General features: G+C 53.5%; 1 protein-coding gene across 1 annotated transcript in view; it reads left to right on the forward strand.

Moving 5' to 3' along the window:
- Positions 1–1094: 1094 nt before the first annotated feature.
- The window catches only part of vipr1b (vasoactive intestinal peptide receptor 1b), a 90984-nt gene continuing 65804 nt past the window's right edge, over positions 1095–26274 (forward strand). Inside the window, exons 1-2 of the mRNA XM_085987419.1 lie at positions 1095–1405; positions 3335–3437. Of these exons, the coding sequence (XP_085843545.1) occupies positions 1343–1405; positions 3335–3437 (166 nt within the window). The 5' untranslated portion in view covers positions 1095–1342. The remainder of the gene's footprint in view (positions 1406–3334; positions 3438–26274) is intronic.

The raw sequence follows: 26274 nt of genomic DNA on the forward strand, positions 1-26274 counted from the left end.
GGCAAAAGACTGACTGGGACAGTGGCGTGGGAGATTGGCGTCGTGCAAAAGTTTGAGCAGGTAGCTCCCCCGGTGGCTTGTTGTGTTTCTTCAGTGAGTCACACAGACAGGAAAGACTCCAGGTTAAACTCCTGCTCTAATAGTGAATCAGCCTGAGAGCATTCAGGAGGCCGACTATCGGTATTAGCGTCACTGTTTAGGGAGGTGAATATACTGTGTATCCAGCAGCCTCTGCTTCAATCTTCACCTATATTAGATGAGGGGGTCTAGAACGAGGGGACATTGATGTAAAATTAAATGGAAAAGAAAGACTTGCATTTATACAGCGCCTTTCACAACCTCAGGACATCCCAAAGTGCTTTATGGCCAATGAAGTACTTTTTGAAGTGTAGTCACTTGTTGTAATGCAGGAAGCACGGCAGCCAATTTGCGCACAGCAAGCTCCCACTAACAGCATTGAGATAAATGACCAGATAATCTGTTTTTAGTGATGATAAATATTGCCCTAGGTTGCTGGGCGGAGAACTCCCCCCTGCTCTTCTTCGAAACAGTGTCGTGGGATCTTTTGCGTCCACCTGTGACGGGAGTCCTCGGTTTGACGCCTCATCCGAAAGACAGCGCCTCCGACAAATGCAGAGGAGAGAGAGAGAGCAGGAGAACTGCTTTTACACAACGGGGTGTGGGGCTGTGGAACACATAACCGGAGTTAGTGATTGAAACACAACACTTGAGAATATGGTGTTTGAAGGAAAGAGGGTGGGGGTGGTGATGGAGGGATAGGGGAACAGGACAGGCACTTGGGATTAGGACTACTGATGGTGTGGAGGATAAGCACCCGACACTGACTGCTTGAGCTGAATGGGCTGTTCTCTGTGCTGTGATTTCTATGTAATAAAAAAAAACTCACCTACCTAAAAAATGAGCAATGATCGTGTCAGGTACCTGATAGTCCCACCCCCCTTTAGTGTGCAGCCATTGGCGAAAGGCGAGGCAGGTTGGTCGCTGGTTGGTCACTGCCACTGTCAACCAGGAGGAGGACATGTATACAAGAGTGGCACCGTCAAATCTGGGCTCAGATCAGAGAGTGAGAAATCTTAGCAGTTTCAGAAACTTTACTACTGACACAATACAGAAGATCAGATTCTAGGGCTCTTTTTAAAAAAAATGTTTTTTATTTATTTTCCAACTGAGGCGGCACCTTTGCAAAGAAAGGAGGATTGTAAGCCGGGAACGCTGGAGAATTGCTCCCGGTCCCGCTGAAGCGGTTCGGCCGGCGGGAGCCCCCCGCCCGGCGGCGAAATTCCCGGCGTTAACGCCGCAAGCGGGGCGCAGTCGGGGCGCAATGAAGTCCGGTCAAGTTTCCGTCCTGCTCGCAGCCCTGCTGAGCCAGTGCGGGATCCCCCGGGTAAGTCATTACATTCACTTTATATTAAAGACGCGGTTAAAAACGCCACAGGATTAAAAGCCATGGCGTTATTTTGCACCTTTTAAAGTGTACTAAAATACAGGGAGAGCAGGTTAGAAAACCAACTGCACTTCAGCTAGACCTGCTGGTATAAATAATCGGCAACCGGGTCAGCATCAGCTTGTAACAGAGGGAAAAAAGAGTGTAAATATATATATTTCGTTTTATTAACTATAATGTTAAATTATTTTGCGATTGTCCGGGAGATTTATATTAAAACAGATATAGTGATTAAAGTTAATTCCCATCAATATTTTTCTTTAAATCGTGTTTATATTTATAACTGTGAGGTTTGTTTTCGTTACAATCGGTGGGTCCCACTAATACAACTATTTTCCCTTTTTAAGGGGTATGTATTATGCCCATAAAGGTACTGCAAGCATTAAATTCTGGTTTATCGTCGTTTGCAGTTCGAATGTTACTGTTCTGACAGGTACACTTGGTTTAAGTGGGACTGGGCTAGGGAAGGGGATAAACCAGACCGGGTTTCCCACCTCCTGATCCCCATCCAGTGACTCCCCACTCCCCTCTGCCGGATACTGTGTGGGCGTGGGACTGAGGGCAGGATACAACTCAGTTGTGGGGGTCTTGCCCACCGCCCCACACCCCCCATGGTCGAATAGCCTACTGGCATTCACCCACTATGAAGGATAGTCACTTGGGAGAGGTATGGGAGAGCTCATCAAACTGTACCTGGGTAACAAGTCAGTGCCTTCAGGAGAACTGGGGGGAAAATTGCAAGAAAAATGATGAAGGTTGCAACTTTATTGATGAAACGCCACATTTGGATAGAAGCATAATGTCATAATGCTATGTTCAAAAAAATATAGTTGTGTCAACATAAGAAATAGGAGCAGGAGTCGGCCATTCGGCCCCTCGAGCCATTCAATAAGATCAGGGCTGATCTTCTACCTCATCTCCACTTTCCTGCACTATCCCCATACCCCTTGATTCCCTTAATATTCAAAAATCTATCAATCTCTGTCTTGAATATACTCAACGACTGAGCCTCCACAGCCCTCTGGGATAGAGAATTCCAAAGATTCACCACCCTCCGAGTGAAGAAATCTCTCCCCATCTCAGTCCGAAATGGCCGATCACCTTATTCTGAGACTGTGACCCCTGGTTCTAGACTCCCCAAACAGGGGGAAACATCCTCCCAGCCTCTACCCTGTCAAGCCCTGTAAGAATTTTGTATGTCAAACACGTGTTTTAATAAACGCTAGTAGATTTGAAGCTAAGTTTTTTTTTAACCGGTCAAGCTAAGTGACGTACTTTGGGGCATTGTTTAAATAGTTAGTGAAGTAAAGGTGTTTTTTTCACGCTGGTGAGAGGTGAAGACGGAGACTCCGACTGTCAAAGTTCACGTAAAATCCTAGAATCCCACAGCACAGGCCATTCAGCCCATCGTGACTGTGCTAGCTCTTTGAAAGAGCTCTCCAATTAGTCCCACTCCCCCCTGCTCTTTCCCCACAGCCCTGCAAATGTTTCCTTTTCATGTATTTATCCAAATCCCCCTTTTGAAAGTTACTATTGAATCTGCTTCCAGATCACAACAACTCGCTGCAATTAAATAAAAAACTCTCCTCATCTCACCCTCTACTTCTTTTGCCAATTACTGTATCTTAAAATTAAGATAAATGGTAAAGGGTTACCATTTAACACTAATCCACATGGACACGAGGGCCCCAGGTAGCTCTGGACTCCAGCGAGTGCCATCGGTACTCAAGAGTGTTAATGTGCCCAAAATAAAGTCAGTGCGGCCACACATGGCACGAGCGCGTTCAGAGTTTGTACATGAGATTTTCCTGATTGGAATCTGTGGACTTTATGAAGATGCAGCTTCTGACGGGACTGTGTTGTCTGCAGGTGCTGGGTGTGCATGCGGCCTGTGAGATATTGCTGAAGATTACACAGCTTCACGAGGCGTGTCTCAGGAGGCTCGACGCAGACAATCAGAGCTCGGAGACAGGTGAGCGAACTGCATTGGGGAGGGGGTGGGGCACTGGAGCACCATCCCAAAAATGTATGGATCAATATGGACAAGGAACGGGTATGAGAGAAAGAAAGAAAGAACTTGCATTTATATAGTGCCTTTCACATCCTCGGGACATTCCGAAGTGTTTTACAGCCAATGAAGCACTTTTGAAGTGTAGTCACTGCTGTGATGTAGGAAAACGCGGCAACCAATTTACGCACAGCAAGCTCCCACAAACAGCAATGAGATAATGACCAGATAACAACAGAAAATGCTGGAAAAACTCAGCAGGCCAGGCAACATCCATGGAGAGAAAATAGAGTCAACGTTTTGGGTGAAAACCCTTTGTCGAGACTAAAGAAGCACAGGAAATGAAATAGATTAAGAGGCCAGGCTGGGAGAGAACAAAAGAGAAGAGACATTAAGAGGTATTCAAAACGAGACGAGATGGTGATAGGACTAGTGGAGACAAAAGACAGCTCTAGATTAGGTGTGAAATGCGCTGGCAGAATGGGAGACAGCTGCCATGTGGGAGAGAGAAAAAAAAGAAAGTGGGGGAGGAAAGGCCAAAACAAAGGTGTGGATAAAAAATATAAGTAAAAATGTAATAGGGGCCGAGGTTATGATCTGAAATTGTTGAACTCGATATTGAGTCCGGAAGGCTGTAAAGTGCCTAATCAGAAGATGAGGTGCTGTTCCTCGTGTTTACAGGATAATGACCAGATAATCTGTTTTGAGTGATGTTGGTTGAAAGATAAATATTGGCCAGGGCACCGGGGAGAACTCCACCTGCTCTTTTTCGAAATAGTGCCGTGGGATCTTTTACGTCCACCTGAGAGAGCAGACGGGGCCTCGGTTTAACGTCTCATCCGAAAGACGGCACCTCTGACAGAGTGGTAGAGAAAGCTTGGCAGATATCTGTCACCGAGACCCCTGAACTTTTGGACATTTTCAACCCAGTAAGGCTCTGAAGTTGCAGGTTACAGGGACCCATTTCATTTCAGCTGTGCAATGATTATAAACCCAGATGGATCGCTGGCAAAGACAGCAATTTGTTATTTGGCAGGTTGATGGATAAACAGTGTCTGCATGTTAAATTGTAAGGAAACACAAACAACTGGGTCACATATTTTGTGAGATTGATGAGCTAGACCAGGAGAATTTTACATCTGTTGCAGAGGGATCAAAGTCCCATTCATTTTAACAGCCCCGGATATTTTACATATATATTTACACACACGTATTATATACACACACACATATATATATCTATAGCATATGTGTCTGTTTGTTTGTCTAGCATTACAACAATCTGTATCATCAAATCATACAGCACAGAAGACGTTGAACGAGCTATCCAATTAGTCCCACTCTCCCCCGCTCTTTCCCCGTAGCCCTGTAAATGTTTCCTTATTACTTATTGTTACCATTTGAAGTTTCCCCAGTAACTCTTCTCGGGCTGTAAGGGAGCTTGCTGCCTCCTACGTACTGAAAAGTAACGGGCATCTGTTTTTTATTAGCAAGCAATATTGATCCAGGTGACACACTCCAGACCTTTTAACCCAGGCATAGTAAACAGAATCAGGCTCTAACATCGAACGCAGGTATCGCTGATACCTCGTGAAAAAATAATCCGCATTCCCTGCCTTTAATTTTAAAAAGAATTACTCCCGAGAACGGGCTAGATGAGTGACTGCTTTCTGTTTAAGCACAAGATTAGTTGCTCCCTGATGGCTCAACTATGAAGTCAATGGTCCCGCTATTTACGGGGAGGGTGCGGGGAGGAGGGTGCAAACAGCCGGGGAACGTGTCGAGACCGAAGACGCAGAGGTCCGGCTGAATTTAATGGCAGGACTTCATTATTGTTCCATTTTTCTTCCGTTTCCCGCTTGGCAACCAGCCAAATTGGCAGGGACCCGGCAATTGGCAGAGTGGAAGGCTGGAGATCAGGGCTTGAGGAAGAGGGGGGGGAAGAGAGAGGTAATCGGGAGGGGGGAAGACCAGAGATCGGGGCTGAGGGGTGGTTGGGTGGAGGGAAGAGAGAGGCCATCGAGGGGAGGGAAAGCCAGAGATCGGGGCTTGGTGGGTAGAGGGAGAAGAGAGAGGTAGTCAGAGGGAGGGAAGGCTGGAGATCAGGGCTGTGGGGCGGGGGGAAGAGAGAGGCAATTGGGAGGGGGAAGGCCGGAGATCGGGGCTTGGAGGGGTGGGAGGGTGAAGAGAGAGGTAATCGGGAGGAGGGAAAGCCAGAAATCAGGGGGGTGAGAGGGCGGTGGAAGAGCGAGGCACTCTGGAGGGTTAAGGCTGGAGATCGGGTGGGGGGAGAGAGAGGCTGCGATCAGCAGAGGGGAGAGACTAAAGGCATCCTTGAGGGGCCGGGGCGAGCACTCCTGTTCCTTCTGGCCTACAAGGAGTGCTGGAAAAGGCTCTTATCTTCTTTAGCCAGCTGTTCCCGCCTCCCTTTCACTGCCGGGTTTCCCGAGCCCTGGGAAACACCCGCACAGCGACAATGAATTTTAAATTGGTCTCCCAATTGCATTGTGGAAGCCTGATTTAAATATGTTAATGAACACTCGCACGCTACAAAGCCCGCCTCCGTGAAAATGGCGGCAGGCGCATAAGTGGTGGGTTGGGGATGCTTTGACCGTTTTTAAATTTTTAACCCCCATGCCCTCCCATGACCCTCTCCCGGCCATCGTGCAGGGTGGTTAATATCGAGCTCAATGTCTCTGAGCTCATGCCAGACCAAGAAAACTCCATTTTCATTTGCAGTCTGTGTTGTGTGACCTGGTGATAACCAGGGTTTCCTCTGCTGATCACTATCCAGTGACACATGTTGCCTGTGTGTGAGAGTGTGGAGGTGTGTGTGTGTGGGGGGTGTGGATGTGTGTGTGTGTGTGGGGGGTGTGTGTGTGTGGGGTGTGTGTGTGTGTGGGGTGTGTGTGTGTGTGGGGTGTGTGTGTTGTGTGGAGTGTGTGTGGGGGGTGTGTGTGGGGGGTGTGTGTGTGGGGGGTGTGTGTGTGGGGGGGTGTGTGTGTGTGGGGGGGTGTGTGTGGGGGGGTGTGTGTGGGGGGTGTGTGTGGGGGGGTGTGTGTGTGGGGGGGTGTGTGTGGGGGAGTGTGTGTGTGTGGGGGGTGGGGGGGGTGTGTGTGGGGGGGGTGGGGGGGGTGTGTGTGGGGGGTGTGTGTTGTGTGGAGTGTGTGTGGGGGGTGTGTGTGTGGGGGGTGTGTGTGTGGGGGGTGTGTGTGTGGGGGGTGTGTGTGGGGGGGGTGTGTGTGGGGGGGTGTGTGTGGGGGGTGTGTGTGGGGGGGGTGTGTGTGGGGGGTGTGTGTGGGGGGGGGTGTGTGGGGGGGGGTGTGTGTGTGGGGGGGTGTGTGTGGGGGGTGTGTGTGGGGGGGTGTGTGTGTGGGGGGTGTGTGTGGGGGGGTGTGTGTGTGGGGGGGTGTGTGTGTGGGGGGGGTGTGTGTGTGTGGGGGGTGTGTGTTGTGTGGAGTGTGTGTTGTGGAGTGTGTGTGGGGGGTGTGTGTGTGGGGGGGGGTGTGGGGGGTGTGTGTTGTGTGGAGTGTGTGTTGTGTGGAGTGTGTGTGGGGGGGTGTGTGTGGGGGGGTGTGTGTGGGGGGGGGTGTGGGGGGGGGTGTGTGGGGGGGGTGGGGGGGGTGTGGGGGGGGGTGTGTGTGTGTGGGGGGTGTGTGTTGTGTGGAGTGTGTGTTGTGGAGTGTGTGTGGGGGGTGTGTGTGGGGGGGGTGTGTGTGGGGTGTGTGTGTGGGGTGTGTGTGTGTGGGGTGTGTGTGGGGGGGTGTGTGGGGGGGGTGTGTGTGGGGGGGTGTGTGTGGGGGGTGTGTGTGTGTGGGGGGGGTGTGGTGTGGGGTGTCTGTGTGTGGGGTGTGTGTGTGGGGGGGGTGTATGTGGGGGGGGTGGGGGGTGTGTGTGGGGGGGGGGTGGTGGGGGGGTGTGTGGGGGGGTGTGTGTGGGGGGGGGGTGTGGGGGGGTGTGTGTGTGTGGGGTGTGTGTGTGTGGGGTGTGTGTGGGGGGGGGTGTGTGTGTGGGGGGGTGTATGTGGGGGGGGTGGGGGGGGTGTGTGGGGGGGGTGGTGGGGGGGTGTGTGGGGGGGGTGTGTGGGGGGGGGTGTGGGGTGGGGGTGTGGGGGGGTGGGGGGGGGTGTGGGTGTGGGGGGGGGGGTGTGGGGGGGGTGTGTGGGGGGGGGGGTGGGGGGGGTGTGTGGGGGGGTGGGGGGTGTGTGGGGGTGTGTGGGGGGTGGGGGTGTGGGGGGGTGTGTGTGTGGGGGGGTGTGTGTGTGTGGGGGGGGTGTGTGGGGGGGTGTGTGTGTGTGGGGGGGTGTGTGTGTGGGGTGTGTGTGTGGGGGGGTGTGTGTGTGGGGGGTGTGTGTGGGGGGGGTGGGGGGGGGTGGGGGGGGGGGGGGGTGTGGGGGGGGTGTGGGGGGGTGTGTGTGTGTGTGGGGGTGTGTGTCTGGGGGGGGTGTGTGTGTGTGGGGGGGGGGTGGGGGGGGTGGTGGGGGTGTGTGTTCTGGGGGTGTGTGTGTGGGGGGGTGCGTGGGGGGGGGGGGGGTGTGTGTGGGGGGGGGGGTGGGGGTGTGTGTTCTGGGGGTGTGTGTGTGGGGGGGTGCGTGGGGGGGGGGTGTGTGTGGGGGGGGGGTTCTGGGGGTGTGCGTGTGGGGGGGGGTGTGTGTGTTGGGGGGGGGTGTTTGGAGTGTGTGTATGTGGTGTGCGTGGCGTGTGTGTGGTGTGTGTGTGAGATAGAGTGTGACGAGCGAGGACAGGAAAGGGGCTCAGCTGTGGAATAGCAACGTGAGCCACTTAAGCGGCCATGGAACTGTACGCCAGCAAAATAACTTCAGGGCAGCGATGGAGAAACTGGGCGAGACACAAAAAATACAAGGTTGGCCAGTTACAGCCTCTCTTCTACCCTCTTGTGCTGTGGAACTATTTACTTTGTTAGCAGAATGTTTGCCCTGTTGATACTCGAAGTTAGCAGAACAAAACAAGGTTTTTATTAACTTAGAACATAACACGTAAGCGAGAGAGATGTCTTCCTTCTGGAGGCTGAGGCCTGACTGAGCCAGCCTACAAACGGGGCCAGGTATGGGCGGAGCCCTACACACAGCACATTCCAGCACATTCCAGTATACAATACAGCACATTCCAGTACACAATACAATGAGGTCTGGGGGAAGGGAAATGGCACTGAAACCGATCTCAGTCACAGGCAGTGATGATGATGAATATTTCATCACATTCACCCCTTCTATAGATTTAGTCTGTTCGGGGGTTTGATAGTCGTCTGCGACCGACGTGGCTGTTGCGGTGCCGCGGGTGTCGGCTGGGTGTCCCCGGTAGCCTCCTGTGTCTCTGCCGGGGTGCCGCCAGGGTTGTTGAAGGGGTAGTTGGTGGGGGTGCCGTTGGTCGGTGTTCTTCCGGGGGTGATGAAAGAGTAGTGGGTGGGTAAGAGTTGCTGTGATCGTCGTTGCCGCTATTGCCGTGGTTGTTGTCGATGCCGGCTGGGGCGACGTCTTTTATGGACACGGTGTCCTCCCTTCCGTCGGCGTGCCGGACATATGCGTATTGGGGGTTGGCGTGGAGTAGGTGTACTGGCTCCACGAGAGGGTCCGTCTTGTGGCCCCTCACGTGCCTTCGCACGAGTACCGGACCTGGGGTGGAGAGCCATGACGGCATGGATACGCCTGAGGTGGATTTCCGGGGGAAAGACAAACATTCGTTCATGAGGCGTGGTATTAGTGGCCGTACACAATAGCGACCGTATCGAATGGAGCACATCCGAGAGGACTTCCTGCCAGCGGGAGATAGGGAGGCCCTTGGTCCTTAGAGCTAGAGTGACTGCTTTCCATACTGTCCCGTTCTCTCGCTCCACTTGGCCGCTACCCCGGGGGTTGTAGCTGGTGGTACGGCTCGTGGCGATCCCCCTGGACAGCATGTACTGGCGTAGCTCTTCACTCATGAAGGACGCCCCCCTATCCGTATGGATGTAGCTCGGCATACCGAACAGGCAGAACAGGCTGTTGAGGCATTTAATGACCGTGGCGCTGGTCATGTCTGGGCAGGGGAAGGCGAATGGGAACCGGGAGTATTCGTCCACAATGTTCAGGAAGTAAACATTGCGGTCGACGGACGGGAGGGGGCCCTTGAAATCTAAGCTGAGCCACTCAAAGGGCCGTGTAGCTTTGATTAAGTGGGCTCTATCTGGGCGGTAGAACCGAGGCTTGCACTCAGCGCAAGTGCGGCAGTTCCTGGTCAGGGACCGAACTTCCTCAATCGAGTAGGGTAAGTTGCGGGACTTTATGAAGTGGAACAGCCGCGTGACCCCTGGGTGGCAGAGGTCGTTGTGGAGGGTCTGTAGCCGATCCCCGGTGGCGCTGGCACACATCCCTCATGAGAGGGCGTCAGGGGGATTCGTTAAGGGCCCCTGGCCGGTAAATGATGTCGTACTCGAAGGTGGAGAGCTCGATCCGCCACCTAAGAATCTTATCATTTTTAATCTTCCCCCTCTGTTTATTATTGAACATAAACGCTACCGACCGCTGGTCGGTAAGTAGGGTGAAGCGTTTGCCGGCTAGGTAGTGGCGCCAGTGGCGCACTGCCTCCACGATGGCTTGGGCCTCCTTTTCCACGGAGGAGTGTCTGATCTCGGGCCCTTGGAGGGTCCTCGAGAAGAAAGCTACGGGCCGCCCCGCCTGGTTGAGGGTGGCCGCCAAGGCGAAGTCAGACGCATCACTTTCCACTTGAAATGGAGTGTTCTCGTCCACTGCCTGTAGCGTGGCCCGCTCAATATCCTGCTTAATGCTTTTGAAGGCGGCGTGGGCCTCAGCAGAGAGCGGGAAAGAGGATGCTTTCAAGAGGGGGCGGGCTTTGTCGGAGTAGTTGGGGACCCATTGGGAATAATAAGAAAATAACCCCAGGCACCTTTTCAGGGCTTTGGGAGTGTTGGGCAGGGGGCAGCTCCCGTAGGGGGCGCAATCGGTCGGGGTCTGGTCCAATTTCCCCATCGGGGTCTGGTCCAATTTCCCCATTCTCCACCACGCTGCCTAGTATGCAGAGGCGCGTGGTGTTGTAAACGCACTTGTCCTCGTTGTAGGTGAGGTTGAGTTTTTGTGCGGTTTCCAGGAACCTCTCGAGGTTCGAGTCGTGATCCTGCTGATTGTGGCCGCAGATGGTGACGTTGTCGAGGTAGGGGAAGGTTGCCTGCAAGTGGTGGTCATCGACCATGCGGTCCATCTCCCTCTGGAAGACCGAGACCCCATTCGTCACCCCAAAGGGGACTCTGAGGAATTGGTAGAGGCGTCCGTTCGCCTCGAAGGCGGTGTACGGGCGGTCCTCTGGTCTGATAGGGAGCTGGTGGTACGCTGACTTGAGGTCGATGGTGGAGAACACCCGGTATTGGGCGATTTGGTTCACCATTTCTGATATGCGGGGTAGCGGGTAGGCGTCTAGTAGGGTGTACCTGTTGATCGTTTGACTATAGTCGATCACCATCCGTTTCTTCTCGCTACCCCTTACCACTACCACTTGGGCGCGCCACGGGCTGTTGCTGCGTTCAATAATGCGCTCTTTCAGGAGCCTGTCTACCTCGGTCGCGATAAACCGCCTGTCCTCCCAGCTGTACCTCCTGCTTTTGGTCGCTATTGGCCGGCAGTTAGGGGTAAGGTTCGCGAATAGCGAAGGCGGCTTTACCTTCAGGGTAGCCAGACCGCACACTGTGAGGGGCGGCTGGGACCCACCGTACTTGAGCGTGATGCTATGGTGGTTGCACTGGAAATCCAGGCCCAAGATCACGCTCGCACATAGGTTCTTCATGATTAATACTTTAAAATTATCATATACAGTTCCGTTAACGCACAATTGTACCGTGCAGTAACCCAGAATGGTCGATGTCTGGCTTTTGTCAGCCATAGAGATGGTACCCTGAGTAGGGACCACCTTTAGGGAGAGTTGTTGTGCCAGTTCTGGGTGGATAAAGCTCTCCGTGCTTCCACTGTCAATTAAGCATTTAACCCGGCACCCGTTTACCTCGATGTCCACCATTGATCTGGATAGCGGGTGCGGCCTGGTCTGGTCCACTGTGACCGATGCCACTGTAGGGCCCTGATCGATACAAGATGGCGTCCACGCTGTCTGCTCACAAGATGGCGGACCCCACGAGGTCGGGCAAGATGGCGTCCAAGATGGCCGCTCCCACGGCGCACACGCGGCGGTGGCGGGTTTTCCGGCGGTTGGTTTTCCGGCGGGGTTCCCTCTGCACACCTTCCCGAAGTGCCCCTTCTTACCGCACTTAAAGCAGGTGGTGCCTTTCGCCGGGCACAGGTTTCTGGTGTGCTTTGGCTGCCCGCAGAAGTAGCAGTTGGGTCCCTGACACGTCGCGGCTGTCGTAGGGCTTCTGGGGGGAGAGCGGGGCCCAGCTGGTGTCGGGCTGTCGGGCGGGGAAGATGCCTTCCAAGATGGCGGCGCCCTCGGTGCACACGTGGCGGCGTGGACGGCGCGGGTTGAAGAGTAGGCGTCCGAGTTTCTCTGGGCCACATCCAGGGATCGCGCGGTGTCCGCAGCCTGTTTCAGGTCCAACCCCGTTTTTTCCAGCAGTCTTTGCCGGATGTAAGTGGAGCTGAGGCCTGTGATGAAGGCATCGCGAACAAGCTCGTCAGTGTACACTGCGGCTTTTACATCTTGGCACTTGCAGTCTTTGCCAAGCATTTTCAGGGTGCTTAGGAACTCCTCCACCGATTCCCCAGGTCGCTGTGCGCGGGTAGCGAGCAGGTGCCTAGCATACACCTCATTCGTAGGCTGCTGGTAATGCGCCTTTAAGATGTCGCAGGCGGCCAGGTACGTCTCGGCGTCTTGGATGAGGGGGTAAACCCGGTGGCTTACCCAATTCCGCAGAATTCCGAGTCTCATCCTCGCAGCGTCCGTAGCGTCTTTGACGGCTGCGGAATTGTCCAGGAAGAATTCCATACACTCAAACCAGTGTCCGAAGCGTGCTGATGCGTCCGGAGCATGTTGATCCAAATCCAAACGTTCGGGTTTCAGGAGTTGATCCATAGTGTTGAAAAATAAGTTAATAAAATTGATGTGCCTCAATAATTCCGAGACTCGAAGTTAGCAGAACAAAACAAGGCTTTTATTAACTTAGAACGTAACACGTAAGCGAGAGAGATGTCTTCCTTCTGGAGGCTGAGGCCTGACTGAGCCAGCCTACAAACGGGGCCAGGTATGGGCGGAGCCCTACACACAGCACATTCCAGCACATTCCAGTATACAATACAGCACATTCCAGTACACAATACAATGAGGTCTGGGGGAAGGGAAATGGCACTGAAACCGATCTCAGTCACAGGCAGTGATGATGATGAATATTTCATCACAGGGGGTGTGTGTGTGGGGGTGTGTGTGTGGGGGGTGTGTGTGTGGGGGGGGGGTGTGGGTGGGGTGTGTGTGGGGGGTGGTGTGTGTGTGTGTGTGTGTGTGTGTGGGGTGTGTGTGTGGGGGGGTGTGTTCTGGGGTGTGTGTGTGTGGGGGGGGGGGTGGGGGGGGTGGTGTGGGGGGTGTGTGGGGGGGGGTGTGTGTGGGGGGGTGTGTGGGGGGTGGTGTGTGTGTGTTGGGTGTGTGTGTGTTGGGTGTGTGTGGGGGTGTGTGTGTGGGGGGTGTGTGTGTGTGGGGGTGGGGGTGTGTGGGGGGGGGGTGTGGGGGGGGTGTGGGGGGGGGGGGGTGGGGGGGGTGTGTGTGTGGGGGGGTGTGTGTGTGGGGGGGGTGGGGGGGTATGTGTGGGTGTGTGGGTGTGTGTGTGTGTGTGGGGGGGGGGTGGGGGAGGGTGTGGGGGTGGTGTTGGGGGGGGTGGTGTGGGGGGGTGTGTGTGGGGGGGTGGTGTGGGGGGGGTGGGGGGGGTGTAGGGGGGGGGCGTGTGGGGGGTGTGTATGTGGTGTGCGTGGCGTGTGTGTGGTGTGTGCGTGGTGTGTGTGAGATAGAGTGTGACGAGCGAGGGCAGGAAAGGGGCTCAGCTGTGGAATAGCAACGTGAGCCACTTAAGCGGCCATGGAACTGTACGCCAGCAAAATAACTTCAGGGCAGCGATGGAGAAACTGGGCGAGACACAAAAAATACAAGGTTGGCCAGTTACAGCCTCTCTTCTACCCTCTTGTGCTGTGGAACTATTTACTTTGTTAGCAGAATGTTTGCCCTGTTGATATCGTTAGACAGATTTATGGTTGTGTTTTGAACCTGTTAGGGTAAACAGGCTCGTAACACAGAAAATGAATGTGCCCCACAGTATGAGCAGAGCAAGCATGGTTGTAACACAGAACAATTAATCTACCCAATATCTGCTCGACATGTTCATGATTGTGTTATGTTTGCCTTGTTCATGCTGCAGGGTCGATTCGTGGTTGTGTTTTTGAGCCTTTGCTTCCTGGCTCCCTTAGTGGTTCCCTCTCTTCAGCTACTGTCCCCCTCCCTTTGAAAACCACCCACCTCCTCAAAAAAATTTACCTTTGACCTCTCTGTCTTTGCAAACTACCATCTCCAACCTCCCTTTCCTCTCCATTCCTTGAATGTGTTGTCACCTCTCAAATGCGTGCCCATTTTTCCTGCAACTTTCGCTTTCAACCTCTCCAATCAGGTTTCCAGCCCTGCCACAACACCGCAAAGGCCCTTATCAAAGTCACAAATGACACCCTCTGTGACTGTGACCGTGGTGCACTAGCCCTACTTGGTCTCTCTACAGCCTTTGACATGGTTGACCGCACCATCCTCCTCCAAACTCCACTCCTTCACTTCCCAGCTCGATGGAACTACCCTCGCTTGGTTCGACTCTTATCTGTCCAATTGTAGCCAGATTATCGCCAGCAATGGCTTCTCTTCCCAGCTCCACGCCATTACCTCGCAACTCCGCCTGGGATTAGAAACAGAAAATGCTGGAAATACTCAGCAGGTTCTGCCAGAATCTGTGGAGAGAGAGAGAGAAACAGAGTCAACGGGCTGGATTTTCCTACAGAAGTCGGGAAGGAGGCGGGACTACAACTTTCGGGTTTTAGTCCCGCCTCCATCGAGATGTGGCCAATCCACGCGATTTTCCCTTGATTGACCTTGTTGAGCCCGCCCAGCGGGCTCAGCAGGCCAATTAAGGGCCACCCGGCAACAGGTGACGTCACGGACTGAAATTTCATCTGTCAAGACGTGTTGACAGATGAACTATCAGTGTTTCACAGCTGTTTGAAGCTGTCAAACACTGACAGTCTTACTTCTAACCTGAGTCCTTCTACACAGACTCAGTTAGAACTCTCGCCGGCACTGAAAGCTGAAGGCTGTCACTTTTGACAGCTCGCAGCCATTCTGCTTTCAGTGCTGGCTGAATGATGGACTCCCGCAGCCTAGAGGAAGGAAGGCTTAAAAGGTAAGTACAGGTAATTTAAACTTCTTTACACACTTTAGACACACCAAACACACTTACCTCTACACTCATGCACCCATCACTCACCTGAACACCAACATCGCGACCCCTCCAAGTCCTTCAACCCGACGGCCCGCCTGCTCTAACCTGGCGTGGTTTGGAGCCGTCGGGAATCCCACACGACACCCCTCAAAATAGGGATTAGGCTAAAAACTGCCTGTTAACTACCTGTTAACAGGCAGTTAATTGGCACTAATCCCTTCCCGCCTTGGGTCGGCGGGTCCCAGTGCGGGGCGGGTACCCGCCTCCTTTGAAACTTACGTGGAGGCGGGTTTTGGGCGGGATGGTGTCGGGACCCCCGAATTCAGGATTTTTACCCCCCGCACGCCTAAAAGCCCGCCTCACGGCACACTGAAAATCAACCCCAACGTTTCAGGGCGGTGACCTTTCGCCAGAACCGAGGACTTGTCCTTTCGCCCCAGCTTCTTCCTCATCTACGTGCTGCCGCTTGGTGACATTGAGTAAGCTTCCACATGTATGCTGATGACCACACCCTCCCCCACCCCAGCTCTTCCTCTCCACCAGCTCTCTCCACCCCTCGAATGCCTCTGGTGTTGTCAGACTGCATGTCCGACATCCAAATAAGCCAAAATTTCCTCCAGCTGAACATTGGTAAGACCGACACTGTCGTCTTCAGCAGCCCCCCGCAAATTCTGAACCCCCTCGCCACCGACTCCCATCTCTCCAGCACTGTCTCAGGCTGAACCAGACTGTTTGCAGCCTCGCCGTCCAACTCAACCCGGAGTTGAGTTTCCAACCCCCATATCCTCTCCATAAAAAAAATAACAACCTTTGACCCAGCCCCGGCCCATTGCTGCTGACAGGAAGGCGGGAAGAGAGCTTCAAATGAACTAAAAGTGAGTTAGAATCATGCAACACAGAAGGTGACCATTCGGCCCGTTGTGCCTGTGCCAGCTCTTCGAAGGAACTGTCCAGTTAATCCCACTCCCCTGCTCTTTCCCCACAGCCCTGCATTTTTTTCCCCTTCCAATATTTATCCAATTCCCTTTTGAAAGTTACTATTGAATTTGCCTCCACCGCCCTTTCAGGCAGCGCGTTCCAGATCACAACAACTCGCTGCGTAAAATAAATTCTCCTCATCTCCCCTCAGGTTCACGAATAAACATGTGAAAATAAACATAACTATGAGCCATGATTGTTTTTCACTCATCGAATCACATTCTTTAATAATTTAACAATATTTCAACTCGGGTGCTTTTAGACCGAAAGCTGTTCCCTTCCAACCGTTTTCCACCCCGCCCGATTCTACGTTCCATTGAACCCAATCCAATCCTGTCAGTTTACCACTGGTAGAGTTAGGTTAAAATTACCCTGACTCCCCCCCCCCCCCCCCCGCCCAGCTGTTTCCAGTGGTTGAGAGGTCTGGAATGAGGGGACATAGCTATGACATTAAATGTGAGAGATTTAGGACTGAGTGCGTGATAATTTCTTTTACAGAGGGGGTTTGTGAGACCGTGGAATGACTGAAGTGATTGAACCAGAGAACATGCCAACATTGAGGACGAGGTTAGATAGGTGGTTGAGAGTAAGGGGAATAAAGGGTTGTGGACACATGAGATAAGGACTACTGCTCATATGGCGGATAGACACCATTGACTAATTGGGTCAAAGGGCCTGTTTCTGTGCTGTGGCTTCAACATAATTCTAAGTATAGAAATAGGTCCTTATGCCTGTCCTAAATTTGTCCGACGTGACCCTGACCATGTGCCCGTCTGACCTTCAGCCCTGGTTCAGCCCAACCGTGTTGTTCTGGGTTCAGCTGCTCCAGCCCACTAAGTATCTGAAAAGCTGCCCATTGGTCAGAAGCTGAAAGGTCAGGCATCCGCTTGACATCCTACTTACGCTGTATTGTGCTGCCGGGTCTGCTGTAATAAACTATTGAACATCGGCCTGTCAGTCATGAGTTAGCAGAGGACGCAGCAATACCGTAATATTTAATGCAGCGATATTGAGTTAGCTTGATGAAGAGAGGGTGAGATTCAGAGCTCACTATTCCGTCTACCTAGGTCCCATTCAGTGATCGACAGGTCTCCGTGTGAACTGTGGTGAAGGCTGTTTATCACTGTCCGACTCACATCACCCTCTCTCCAAATGGAACATAAAAACATAGGAGGCGGCCATTCAGCCCCTCGAGCCTCTTCCGCCATTCAGTTAGATCGCGGCTGATCTGTATCTTAACGCCATCTACCCGCCTTGGTTCCTCAACCCTTAATACCCTTTGCCAAACAAAATACATATCAATCTCAGTTTTTGACATTTTCAAATGACCCCCAGCCTCAACAGCTTTTTTGCGGCAGAGCGTTCCAGGTTTCCACCACCCTCTGAATGGAAATGCAATGGTTTTCCCAACTTCTTTCCCGAAGGCGCTGGGCACAGAGTTGCCCTCCAGTGCCGTGTCCGAATGGCTATTCTTCACATGCACATAGAATGTACAGCACAGAAACAAGCCATTCGGTCCAACAGATCCATGCCGGTGTTTATTCTCCGCACCAGCCTTCTCCCACCCTACGTCATCGCACCCTATCAGCAGATCCTTCTAATCCTTTCTCCCTCATGTGCTTATCTAGCTTCCCCTTAAAGGCATCTCTGCTATTTGCCTCAACTACTCCCTGTGGTATCGAGTTCCACATTCTAACCACTCTCTGGGTGAAGAAGTTTTTCCTGAATTCCTTATTGGATTTATTAGCGACCATCTTATATTTATGGCCTCTTGTTTTGGACTCCCCCCACAAGACGTCTCAGGTCACCCCCTCAGCCTTCTCTTTTCTAGAGAACAGAGACCCAGCCTGTTCAATCTTTCCCGATAGTTTTGCCAGCCTAAACCGGTGTGTTTCGGCAGCCTGTTGGGCTGTGTAGGGCAGCCATCAAGTCTGATCCCATCCTTATCTGATATCCAAACATGTGGGCCTAAAAATTCGGTTGCTTCCCGCGAAATTCAGCAGGAGGTCAGCGCCCCGCTCGCGCCCCGCTCACGCCCCGACCGCGATCTTCGGTAGCGCCCCCTGACTTACCGCCAGATGCAGTGTCCGCTGGGGTCGGGGGGGGGGGCCTACTTGCGGCCGGGGCGGTGCAAATTAAAGGGGAGGTGCCGGGCGGCCATTTTTGTTGCTGGCCGCCTGCCAGCACCTGCCCCCCGTTGCCGTCCCCGGCCTCCTCCGAAGCGGAGTGCCGGCTGCGCTCCGTGAGCCCGGCACCTCTCTTGAGTGCCGGGCTCTTTTGCCAGCACTCCAATCCCCGGTGGCCCAGCTGGGCCCCGGGTCGCGCTACGTTAGGCCCCTCCCCTTTAAGAAGGGGAGGAAGGCCTGCAGTACCACGGCGTGACATGCCGCAGCGCCATATTCACTCGCAGCGCCCCAAGAGGGAGGGGGTGCACTTCCAGCAGCACCCCGGTTCCCTCTTGGGGCACTACCAATGAATTTCGACCGCGGGGGCGCTAATTTTTTTGGGGTGCTAAAATTAGCACCCCAGCGAAGTTAGCACCCCAAAAGGGAGCGCGCTCAATTTTTCCCCCGTGCACTTCCCAATCAGGGTTACTGGAGCAAGAACCCTGACTGATTTTCCGCCCCACCCCCTCCACCGCACCCCACCCAAACATAGGGGGCTTCAGGTCAATTATTGCCTCAGTAGATTGCTTGCTTTGGAATCAGAAGGTCGTGGCTTCAAGCCCCATTTGAGCACATAACCTTGGGTGGCTTGTCAGTGCAGTATTGAGGGAGTGCTGCATTGTTAGCGATACCCGTCAGATGAGACGTTAAGCCGAGGCCCTCTTCAGCCGGACATAGAAGAAGAGGATGGAGTTCTCCTGATGTCCTTCCTCAGCCAAAATGAAAAAAACAAGTTAACATTTCCTGTCTGTGGGATCTTACTGTGCGCTTGTTGGCTGCTGTGTTTGCCGATATAACAGCGACTGCTTGTGACGTGCATTGAGACATACAGGAAACTTTGTGCTATCCGGAGGTGAGCTATCCGGCAATCTGGGGCCACCGGCAAAAATCAGCAGCCGTTTTTTATTCTTTTTGTTTGTTTTTTTTGCTTTGTTTGAACAGTCAAGCTGTGCAAGGTCTGTAGCTATAGCAACAGCTTCAGCTACAGAGCTTTAAGGCCACACCCGAGTGTTTAGAAGCTGTTGCTAAGCAACAGTGTGTTTGTTGTCAAATACGGAGATAAGAATCTCCGTATCTCTCAACATTAACTCTGGAGAGTACGGCAGTTTTAAGGCAACGGCAGCAGCTCAGTCCCGTGGGTGCCGGATAGCACAAAGTTTCCTGTACTTAGGGTGAGAGAGCTGTATAAACGCAAGTTCCTTCTACCAGTTGACTCTCTATGGAACAGGCCTAAGGCAAGTATGGCTTTAGCCACGCGTGTATCAACTGAGCCCTCGGCGAGTGCAGAAATTATTCACCAAGCGTGACTGTTTAATTTAAATGTACTAATTGCCATCCCGTGGCAACGTGCACAGCAAGTCACGACCAAGGGGCTTCATTTTAACCTAACTTGTAGGGTTGCCAACCCTCCGGGATTGCCCTGGAGTCTCCAGGGATTGAAGACTGACCTCCAGGAACCGCTGCGAGCAACTCCCGGGAGAGAAATCATAGGGGCCTTAAAAAAAATTGTATTTTTAAGCACTTTCATTTATCAGTTACAAAAATATTGGAGATGGGGGGGGGGGGAAAGGGTGTTTGAGCGACAGTCAAGACCAATCTAATTGGGTACCAAAGAGTCTGTTCCCTTTCCAATTGGCCGTGAGAAGGCAGTGAGCCTGGAGGATGGACCAATAGCGGGATTGTGGCTCGAGGCGGGGGGTCATGTGGCCAAAGCTCCAGGAATGCACCCAAACAGAGTTGGCAAACCCACCGCCCCGCCCTTCCTGGCTCACGGTCACACCCTCCTGACCCTGTCCACTGATGAACTCTAAAGTACTACTTAACCTAAAGGGTGTGACTGCCTCCTGGAACAAAGTGTCCAGGTAACTCTCCCCCTCCCTGATGCATCGCAGTGTCTGCAGCTCAGACTCCAGCTCAACAACTCTGAGCCGAAGTTCCTCGAGTCGCAGACACTTACTGCAGATGTGGTTGCTCGGGATCGCGATGCTCTCCACCAACTCCCGCATGCCGCAGTTTCGACACACCACCTGCCCTGCCAACGCTAACCTTGTTTTATTTATTAATTAATTAGTTAAAGCTTTTATTCACTCGCTATTTTAGTTTTATTGTTTGATTATTTTAAGTTATTAATTTAATAAGTACCAGAAAGCTACAGTTTCTCAGCTCTTAATTTAACCCCATTCCCTAACTTAGAGAACAAGAAAAAAGCTGTAATACTCACCAACCAATCACCTACCTGCTCTCCTGTGATGTCACTCTTTGATGTTGTTTTTGAATCAGAGCCTCGTCGCTGCTTTAATTCATCTCCACTCTCGGGCCACGCTTTATCCTCTCGCCGCTGCCGCTGCTTTAATTCAGGTCCACTCTCGGGCCGCTCTTTATCCTCTCGTCGCTGTTTTAATTCATCTCCACTCTCGGGCCACGCTTTATCCTCTCTCCGCTGCCGCTGCTTTAATTCAGGTCCACTCTCGGGCCGCTCTTTATCCTCTCGTCGCTGCTTTAATTCATCTCCACTCTCGGGCCACGCTTTATCCTCTCTCCGCTGCCGCTGCTTTAATTCAAGTCCGCTCTCGGGCCGCTCTTTATCCTCTCGCCGCTGCCGCTGCTTTAATTCAGGTCCACTCTCGGGCCGCTCTCTATCCTCTCGCCGCTGCCGCTGCTTTAATTCAGGTCCACTCTCGGGCCGCTCTTTATCCTCTCGCCGCTGCCGCTGCTTTAATTCAGGTCCGCTCTCGGGCCGCTCTTTATCCTCTCTCCGCTGCCGCTGCTTTAATTCAGGTCCACTCTCGGGCCGCTCTTTATCCTCTCATCGCTGCCGCTGCTTTAATTCATCTCCGCTCTCGGGCCGCTCTTTATCCTCTCATCGCTGCCGCTGCTTTAATTCAGGTCCGCTCTCGGGCCGCTCTTTATCCCCTCGCCGCTGCCGCTGCTTTAATTCAGGTCCACTCTCAGGCCGCTCTTTATCCTCTCGCCGCTGTCGCTGCTTTAATTCAGGTTCGCTCTCGGGCCGCTCTCTTTCTGCTCGCTGCTGCCACTGCTTGAAGCATGCACACAGGCCAGAGGCTAAGAACGGGCCACAGGAAACCAGTGGGGAAAGAGTGGAGTTTGGGAGGGGTAGAGGGCGAGTCACACCGGACCGTGGTGGGCCGACAGACCAGTGGGGAAGCACGGCGCTCGGCTGAAAATTCGGGGAGGGGGGTGGGTGGAGGGGGGCGGACGCAGAGAAAAATACAAAATATATAAAATTAAAACAGAAAAATTTTAGAACTTGTAAAGGAAGCCAAGAAGGCGAAAATACTGAGGGGGGAGAAACTGTGCTTGCTAAAAACTATCAACATGGTATCCAAGCTGAGAGAGAACATTTTGAGATTCACTGCACAGCCATCATCCGGTTGCAGCGTGATCGTGGCAAGATTTACAGAGGCCGATCCCATTATAAATGTGGACGTTCGAATTTATAATGGAGAAGGTGCGAAAAGTGTGACAGAAACAAGAAGCGATGCAGACAGGAAGTGCACAGGGGTGAAAGATTCTTAGTAGGAGATAGAAGTACATAGATGAAGAGTCTACTGTACCTACTTGAGTAAAAGATGGGCCATTTACATATTTGGGGTTAAAAGTATAGGTTGGCCACAGAGACCTCCCTATGGCCTTCCAGAGGAGGAGTGTCTCTAAAGATGGCAACACTCTACTCTGACCCGAGCTCCCGCTGCTGATTTTAATTTGCTCTCCTTCCGTCGGTCCTGCTGGTGGCCTCTGGTTGCAAATTGACCGTTGACTGAATTTGCTCAGCTGCGCCACTGCTTCTGAAGTAGAGAGCAAGGGGGTCTGTTCCTGGGGCCATGGTTCACTGCGACCTGCCTATCCGCTGCAGTCGGAGCGAGTGTCCACTGGGCCGCCAGAGGTGCCTGGCCTCAAGTAAGGAGGGGGCTGCACCAGGGAGAACAGAGAGAAAAGATATCAGTGGACATAGGATCGTACAGCACAGAAGGAGGCCATTCGGCCCATCTTGCCTGTGCCGGCTCTTTGAAAGAGCTGTCCAATTAGTCCCACACTCCCCCAGCTCTTTCCCCATAGCCCTGCAAATCATTCCTTCGCCATCAGCCAACATGAAGACAACATTTTTCGGGGGGTGGGGGGTGGGAGTGCGGGATTGAGGGGGTCTGTTGCAGGGGGGTGGGGGGGGTTTCTGTGGAATTTTCGGGGGTGCGAGGTTGCTTAAACCCAGCATTTGTGCGTGAGTGTACGCAGTCAATCAGAAAGGATTCCAGATTGTGCAGGTTAACTTACTAGAATTATTCCCGTCAGCTCGTCGCTTCACTGGAACGGGCTGTGTTAATAAATATGTCTGACGCTGCCCCTTAGATGAGTGTGGGCAGGATTTCTTCTGTAGCTTGCATTGTGTGCAGGTTTTGTTCACTTGTATATTCAGTGATGTGCCTCAATAATCCCGAGACTCGATGTTAGCGAAACAAAACAAGGCTTTTATTAACTTAGAAGTGGAGAGAGGTATCTTCCCTGGAGGTCTGCAGTACTGGCTGTGAGGCCAGACTGAGCTGGCTTACATAGAGGCCAGGTATGGGCGGAGCCCTACACACAACACATTCCATACATTCCAATACACAATACAATGGTGAGGAGAAACCTGAAACCAACCACAGTCACAGGCAATACAATGGTAAGGGGGAACCTGAAACCAACCACAGTCACAGGCAGTGATGAATGGAATATTTCATCACATTCACCCCTTCTATAGATTTAGTCTGTTCGGGAGCTTGGTAGTCCTCTGCGACCGACGTGGCTGTTGTGGTCTCGCGGGTGTCGGCTGGGTGTCCCCGGTGGCCTCCTGGGTCTCTGCCGGGGGTGCCGCCAGGGTTGTTGAAGGGGTAGTTGGTGGGGGTGCCGTTGGTCGATGTTCTTCCGGGGGTGATGAAAGAGTAGTGGGTGGGTAAGAGTTGCTGTGGTCGTTGTTGCTGCTATTGCCGTGGTTGCTGTCGTTACCGGCTGGGGCGACGTCTTTTATTGACACGGTGTCCTCCCTTCCGTCGGCGTGCCGGACATACGCGTATTGGGGGTTGGCGTGGAGTAGGTGCACTGGCTCCACGAGAGCGTCCGTCTTATGGCCCCTCACATGCCTTCGCACGAATACCGGACCCGGGGTGGAGAGCCATGACGGCATGGATACGCCTGAGGTGGATTTCCGGGGGAAGCTAAACATTCGTTCATGAGGCGTGGCATTAGTGGCAGTACACAATAGCGACCGTATCGAATGGAGCACATCTGAGAGGACTTCCTGCCAGCGGGAGATAGGGAGGCCCTTGGTCCTTAGAGCTAGAGTGACTGCTTTCCATACTGTCCCGTTCTCTCGCTCCACTTGACCGTTACCCCGGGGGTTGTAGCTGGTGGTACGGCTCGTGGCGATACCCCTGGACAGCATGTACTGGCGTAGCTCTTCACTCATGAAGGACGCCCCCCTATCCGTGTGGATGTAGCTCGGCATACCGAACAGGCAGAACAGGCTGTTGAGGCATTTAATGACCGTGGCGCTGGTCATGTCTGGGCAGGGGAAGGCGAATGGGAACCGGGAGTATTCGTCCACAATGTTCAGGAAGTAAACATTGCGGTCGACGGACGGGAGGGGGCCCTTGAAATCTAAGCTGAGCCGCTCAAAGGGCCGTGTAGCTTTGATTAAGTGGGCTCTATCAGGGTGGTAGAACCGAGGCTTGCACTCAGCGCAAGTGCGGCAGTTCCTGGTCAGAGACCGAACTTCCTCAATCGAGTAGGGTAAGTTGCGGGACTTTATGAAGTGGAACAGCCGCGTGACCCCTGGGTGGCAGAGGTCGTTGTGGAGGGTCTGTAGCCGATCCCCGGTGGCGCTGGCACACATCCCTCGTGAGAGGGCATCTGGGGATTCGTTAAGGGCCCCTGGCCGGTAAATGATGTCATACTCGAAGGTGGAGAGCTCGATCCGCCACCTAAGAATCTTATCATTTTTGATCTTCCCCCTCTGTTTATTATTGAACATAAACGCTACCGACCGCTGGTCGGTAAGTAGGGTGAAGCGTTTGCCGGCTAGGTAGTGGCGCCAGTGGCGCACTGCCTCCACGATGGCTTGGGCCTCCTTTTCCACGGAGGAGTGTCTGATCTCGGGCCCTTGGAGGGTCCTCGAGAAGAAAGCTACGGGCCGCCCCGCCTGGTTGAGGGTGGCCGCCAAGGCAAAGTCAGACGCATCACTTTCCACTTGAAATGGAGTGTTCTCGTCCACTGCCTGTAGCGTGGCCCGCTCAATATCCTGCTTAATGCTTTTGAAGGCGGCGTGGGCCTCAGCAGAGAGCGGAAAAGAGGATGCTTTCAAGAGGGGGCGGGCTTTGTCGGAGTAGTTGGGGACCCATTGGGAATAATAAGAAAATAACCCCAGGCACCTTTTCAGGGCTTTGGGAGTGTTGGGCAGGGGCAGCTCCCGTAGGGGGCGCAATCGGTCGGGGTCTGGTCCGATTTCCCCATTCTCCACCACGCTGCCTAGTATGCAGAGGCGCGTGGTGTTGAAAACGCACTTGTCCTCGTTATAGGTGAGGTTGAGTTTTTGTGCGGTTTTCAGGAACCTCTCGAGGTTCGAGTCGTGATCCTGCTGGTTGTGACCGCAGATGGTGACGTTGTCGAGGTAGGGGAAGGTTGCCTGCAAGTGGTGGTCATCGACCATGCGATCCATCTCCCTCTGGAAGACCGAGACCCCATTCGTCACCCCAAAGGGGACTCTGAGGAATTGGTAGAGGCGTCCGTTCGCCTCGAAGGCGGTGTACGGGCGGTCCTCTGGTCTGATAGGGAGCTGGTGGTACGCTGACTTGAGGTCGATGGTGGAGAACACCCGGTATTGGGCGATTTGGTTCACCATTTCTGATATGCGGGGTAGCGGGTAGGCGTCTAGTTGGGTGTACCTGTTGATCGTTTGGCTATAGTCGATCACCATCCGTTTCTTCTCGCTACCCCTTACCACCACCACTTGGGCGCGCCACGGGCTATTGCTGCATTCAATAATGCGCTCTTTCAGGAGCCTGTCTACCTCGGTTGCGATAAACCGCCTGTCCTCCCAGCTGTACCTCCTGCTTTTGGTCGCTATTGGCCGGCAGTTAGGGGTAAGGTTCGCGAATAGCGAAGGCGGCTTTACCTTCAGGGTAGCCAGGCCGCACACTGTGAGGGGCGGCTGGGACCCACCGTACTTGAGCGTGATGCTTTGGTGGTTGCACTGGAAATCCAGGCCCAAGATCACGCTCGCGCATAGATTCTTCATGATTAACACTTTAAAATTATCGTATACAGTCCCGTTAACGGACAATTGTACCGTGCAGTAACCCAGAATGGTCGATGTCTGGGTTTTATCAGCCATAGAGATGGTACCCCGAGTAGGGACCACCTTTAGGGAGAGTTGTCGTGCCAGTTCCGGGTGGATAAAACTCTCCGTGCTTCCACTGTCAATTAAACATTTAACCCCGCACCCGTTTACCTCGATGTCCACCATTGATTTGGATAGCGGGTGGGGCCTGGTCTGGTCCACTGTGACCGATGCCACTGTAGGGCCCTGATCGAGACAAGATGGCGTCCGCGCTGTCTGCTCACAAGATGGCGGACCCCACGAGGTCGGGCAAGATGGCGTCCAAGATGGCCGCTCCCACGGCGCACACGCGGCGGTGGCGGGTTTTGGTTTTGGTTTTCCAGCGGGGTTCCCTCTGCACACCTTCCCAAAGTGCCCCTTCTTACCGCACTTAAAGCAGGTGGTGCCTTTCGCCGGGCACAGGTTTCTGGTGTGCTTTGGCTGCCTGCAGAAGTAGCAGTTGGGTCCCCGACGCGTCGCGGCTGTCGTAGGGCTTCTGGGCGGGGAAGATGCCTTCCAAGATGGCGGCGCCCTTGGTGCACACGTGGCGGCGTGGACGGCGCGGGCTGAAGAGTAGGCGTCCGAGTTTCTCTGGGCCACATCCAGGGATCGCGCGGTGTCCGCAGCCTGTTTCAGGTCCAATCCCGTTTTTTCCAGCAGTCTTTGCCGGATGTAAGTGGAGCTGAGGCCTGTGATAAAGGCATCGCGAACAAGCTCGTCGGTGTACACTGCGGCTTTTACATCTCGGCACTTGCAGTCTTTGCCAAGCATTGTCAGGGTGCCTAGGAACTCCTCCACCGATTCCCCAGGTCGCTGTGCGCGAGTGGCGAGCAGATGCCTAGCATACACCTCATTCGTAGGCTGCTGGTAATGC

The sequence above is a fragment of the Somniosus microcephalus genome, chromosome 5 (assembly GCF_052327205.1).
Source record: "Somniosus microcephalus isolate GS21.2 chromosome 5, FLI_Smic_1.0, whole genome shotgun sequence".
NCBI lineage: Eukaryota > Metazoa > Chordata > Chondrichthyes > Squaliformes > Somniosidae > Somniosus > Somniosus microcephalus.